This window comes from Argopecten irradians, chromosome 13 (assembly GCF_041381155.1).
Source record: "Argopecten irradians isolate NY chromosome 13, Ai_NY, whole genome shotgun sequence".
Taxonomy (NCBI): domain Eukaryota; kingdom Metazoa; phylum Mollusca; class Bivalvia; order Pectinida; family Pectinidae; genus Argopecten; species Argopecten irradians.
In genome coordinates, this window is record NC_091146.1 from 17,343,405 (window position 1) to 17,348,105 (window position 4,701).

The window sequence follows — 4,701 nt, forward strand, 5'->3', positions numbered from 1 at the left end:
TCTGCACATGAAGATCGCACACTTGGTCAAGCATCGTCAAGCTTTATTCCCTGGCCAGTGTTAAATATGTTCGAGGTCGTAAACGGGAACGAAGTACTAAATTATCATTGTCATCAATAGATAGATCGCTCCGGTAGTTAGAAAAACATTATACATGTATAAACATGAGTGTGATTACGTATGTTCGATGTATTCAAACAGCCTCATTTAATTAAATAATAAAAAGACGTACTACTATATATCAAAAGTACATACGAAAATACAAGTTAATTCAATGAAATAGAATTGTAAGATTTATTTACAGATTAAAAATAATAAAATGGTATCATGATTAGAATGATGAAGAGTACATATTGAACAAATCTAATCGCATTGGAAATAATAAATGTCGACCGAACCAAGATTTACATTTATAGCAATGGATAATAAATAGTGAATTGCATGACTAGCTCTATAGTTTTATAAAAGGACAATACAGTTCATACGAATTCGGTCTGCATGAGTAAGGGGAAGTAACTCCATCAAAACAATGCTTAACACCAAACACATGAATCGATATATGTTTCGTCAAAATAAATTTCCTTTCCTTCGAATCAAAGATTCATTTTACAAAAAAACATAATGAACACAAAGAAAAATAGCAACATTTCACATTCCATGTTCAGCGGAAATTTCGTAACAGTTTTAAACGCCATGAAAGTCACAGAAAGTAGTGAATGGAAATGAATTCGTGTACATAGACAAATGTATGGATACGTCATGTTAAATTTGTCTAATATCCCATATACATGTTTGGCATGAACCATGAGTTCCTCCTCCAAGGACTATAACGCCTCATTCCAGAATATCCAAATCGGTTGCCATAGAAACCACCGCCGTAACCACGCCCATACATCCCGTAACCAGGCCCCCCGTACATTCCGTAACCTCCTCCGTACATTCCGTAGCCACGCCCATAGAAGGGACTTATTCCATAGTAACCATAGTTATCGTTGTCGTAAAGGTCACTGTAGAAATCTCGATAATCTCCAAAATTGTCGCTATCGTAGAAGTCACCTGTAACAAACATGGAAACACCTGTTAATGCAAATATTCACATAAACGGAATACGGAAGAAATGTTAAAAATTAAATTAAAAATATGACGGCATTAAATTTGGTTATAGTTTTAAAGATTAAGCTAATTTTTTGTATTTGTTAATAATGTCGAAAGTATCCACTTTTTTTTAATAAACGAAAAAAAAAAAAAATCACCTAGTAATGTATATATCTTTCTTAGTAACTGTTAGGATCCCCACGACCCTCTTTATATTGCTTCATTATGCACATGTACTCTACATATTCACAACGAGACAATTTCACCCATTCTTTAACAATCAGTGTTAGTTCCCTTCGTTTCTCTCCGCCAGTAAAGACGGAATGAATAAAGTGCCCACATTTCAATCATTTTGATTGATTAACCATTTGACGTGTCTGTTAAGGGATATCCCTCCCTTTCGATGAGTTACTCCATTTATCAGATATTTCATGAATAATTTATCCCGCGCATTACTTTTTTTCCGGATCAGTAATGCTATAATAATTAATTTTCTCATTGTTACAGGCTTTCTGATTGGTCTATTCATTTTTTTCATTCCACGATGAAAAAAAAAAAAATCCGAGAATGGCGCGGAATTCTCGACGTTATCATGACGTCACAATAGAAACATTGACGTTGCGTATTGATATGGAAAAAATAATCCCCGGGAAAAAATCAATGGAATCGTACGTGTAAATGTATTTCATTTTATAAAGTAGCCTGGGAAATTAATTATAAGTATTGAAGTAACTATTTTTTTAATTTCATCTTGATATGAAATAAATTGTGTTTGCTAACTTTTGTTACGCGGATTCACACAGTTTGCAAACAAGATTTATTTCATACCCCGATGAAATTAAAAAAATAGTGACTTCAATGCTTAAATAAAACGCTTAGTATACATGTATTTCAAATTATGATCTCACATATAGAAGTATTTGCTCATTTAGATTTTTTTTTTCTTCGTGCGAGGACGGCATAGTTATTTGCCCTTGCGGGTACATGTATATACTAGAGTTACGTCATGTTTTATGAGTGTGACGTCATTTTATCCCAGAGAAAATGACGTAAGGTTTGATTGCAAAGTATTGACGTCACAATCGAGACCTTCCCGCAAAATGCAAAGACGGTAAAAGGGAAAATATGCTAATAAAAAGTAAACCATGTCTTATGATATTAAAAAACCTATATGGATATGCTAATGTTAAAACAGCAGAAATCTGAGTATTGGTTACATTTTACAAATATGTTGAACCATCTTAGTGTCCATAGACATTTGTGCGTTTCATAGTTAAAGCTGTCTAGATAAAAATTTAGCAAAACGATTCAAGAAACCGAAATGTTTTGAAACTGATCTCAAGAGGAAATGTCCACAGGGATCTGGAAACTAATTTATTAATTACAATTTATACATACATGTATTTGAATCTACCAGAGTGTCCACATATATTTTTGTATAAAATGCAGATTCTTATTTCACTATTCCGTCTTTTCATGTTACAGAGTAAGCTCCCTTGCGGTAAAGTTTGTTTGTTAATTCATTATTTTACGACCGCCATTCGCGTCTCCGTAGATTTACACTTGTTTATAATATGTAATTGGTAAGTAAACGTTGAGTCCCTGGGTGTGGTTATCTGTGGTAGAGGGGAATACCGTTTTTAATGGACAATAAACAAGAACAATCCAACCACACGTGTATTTTACTAATTACTACTTGTGGTAAAGTCTCGTCACGTGTCAGCATGATTGATGGAAAGAAAAACAAAAACAAATGGATCGTAATGGCGGAACATATTACCGATACACGAAAGAAATTACATGCACACAAGCAGTCACACTTACTCTAGAAATACAGTTACATATGCTTTTGTGGTTATTTCATATTGATTCGATCTTTTATGCAGTAATTATGGAATTTACACGTATTCTCAAGAAGACATTTTAAGAACGGTAGGCGGTTATATAACTGGAATATACATAGACGTAAAATATAAAAGATTTATATTGCAAATATGAGTCGAGAATTGAAAACAGTTTGCTCTGCCTTTGATCAACTGAAAGTGATTTATATTCAACAGGCTTAAATCCATACGGAGAAACCAAAATTTCCAATTACAAACTTTTCCCAAAATCAATTAAAAAAATAGTATTTTAAAGTATGGACGAACGGATGTGTTAGAGTGTTAGATTTTGATGGATTGAATGAACTAAGATCGGAGTAACAATATATAAGTAAACTTTTCCACTTACTTATTCCGGCTGCAGCGGCTATCAATACTGTGAAGAAAAACAAAGCGAGTAAATAAAAATAAAAGTACAATTAAAAACAAAAGGAAAGAACAAAAAACTATCAAAAATAAATAGTATACATACATGTGCGTTGCAAATTTATTAAGATAAAATGCATACATGCAGCTTTAGATTATCGCAAAATCAAATTCTTACTTCACAACATCAAAAATATATATATGCTTAGTATATTATTTACACGTTGAAATGTCTCTAGAACTACATGTACAATATTGCAGCTCATGTAAAATATAATTAATATACAATGTATGCCACGTGTATAAATATGTTTTCATGTATAAATTTCAGATTGAGATGCATAATTGCTATCTTTTCATAAAATAAATATTTTCATATACATGAATACATCAATAAAATCAATAAATGAAAATATTGATCTAATACATATTAAATATTAAAAATAAAAAATTACAAAAATAACAAAACTAAAAACTCTTTTTCCTTACCTGCAACTAAGGTAAATATCGCGATCTTCATATCTCTGAATGGTGTGGTGCGGACAAACGAATAAAATACCGTAACCTTAATTTGGTTCCGGACCCGGCTTTTATTTATAACCACACACCATTAACATATTGTTTTTTCATAATGCCTTGTATTGTGTGCCACGATCGCCCTATCACGGCCCGGCCTGGCGAAGGATAACCAGCCATTGGACATTGCTAATTATAGTTTATATCTGTGTACCTACAAGTTTTCCGGACATGATCACCGCTGTGGTTTGTATATTATAGTTATAACGTGTTTAGGCCAAGCCTATGTAAATATCAGTGTGATGTCCTTCATCTGATGATCCCGAAAGAAATAGCATCATGCATATGTGTAATCAATAATGCATTTTAATGAGGATCTGAATTTGAAAGGGCAAATCATTATCTTATTAAATTAGGGAGCTATTCAGCTGTGTCCAAATGTATACCGTACATGTAGGTTTGAAACATTTCTCCATCAATTCTTGAACAGTTTTTCTATTAAATACAATGAATGTTGGTTTGCAATGACACATGATATGAAACTGCATTCCAATCGAAATAATTCAAAAAGCTTTTCATTGTACTTTCCATATTTGTTTCATTAATCTTAAATTACCAAATTTACTTATTGACTTTGATGTGTTGAAACATTTTTGCATTTTACAGAACCGAAACCTCCTCGAATACCTACAAAATAATAATAAAAAACAACTCATGCTTCTTTCTTTTTTTTCTTTCTATCTTCCTATCTTTATTGATTTTTTCTTTCTTTCGTATTTTAAAAGATAACATAATATAGGAAATCCGAGTCAAATATCAATTTACATATATTTCAAAGCAA

At 32.1% G+C, this 4,701-nt stretch overlaps 1 protein-coding gene across 1 annotated transcript; it reads right to left on the minus strand.

Moving 5' to 3' along the window:
• Window positions 1-280: 280 nt before the first annotated feature.
• On the minus strand, window positions 281-4,088 carry LOC138306144 (heterogeneous nuclear ribonucleoproteins A2/B1-like). Its single transcript, XM_069246529.1, has 3 exons — window positions 3,834-4,088; window positions 3,328-3,354; window positions 281-1,056 (listed from the first exon to the last, which is right to left on the minus strand). Exons 1-3 carry the CDS (start codon window positions 3,862-3,864, stop codon window positions 773-775), a joined length of 342 nt encoding a protein of 113 aa, XP_069102630.1. The 5' UTR covers window positions 3,865-4,088; the 3' UTR covers window positions 281-772.
• Window positions 4,089-4,701: the final 613 nt, after the last annotated feature.

Bases quoted from the DNA above. Each gene is read 5' to 3' on its own strand.
- LOC138306144 (XM_069246529.1), bottom strand. From the start codon at position 3,864: ATGAAGATCGCGATATTTACCTTAGTTGCAG. The intron at 3,355-3,833 runs GTAAGGAAAAAG...TTTTCTTCACAG, and splicing joins GATATTTACCTTAGTTGCAG to TATTGATAGCCGCTGCAGCC. The intron at 1,057-3,327 runs GTAAGTGGAAAA...TGTTTGTTACAG, and splicing joins AGCCGCTGCAGCCGGAATAA to GTGACTTCTACGATAGCGAC.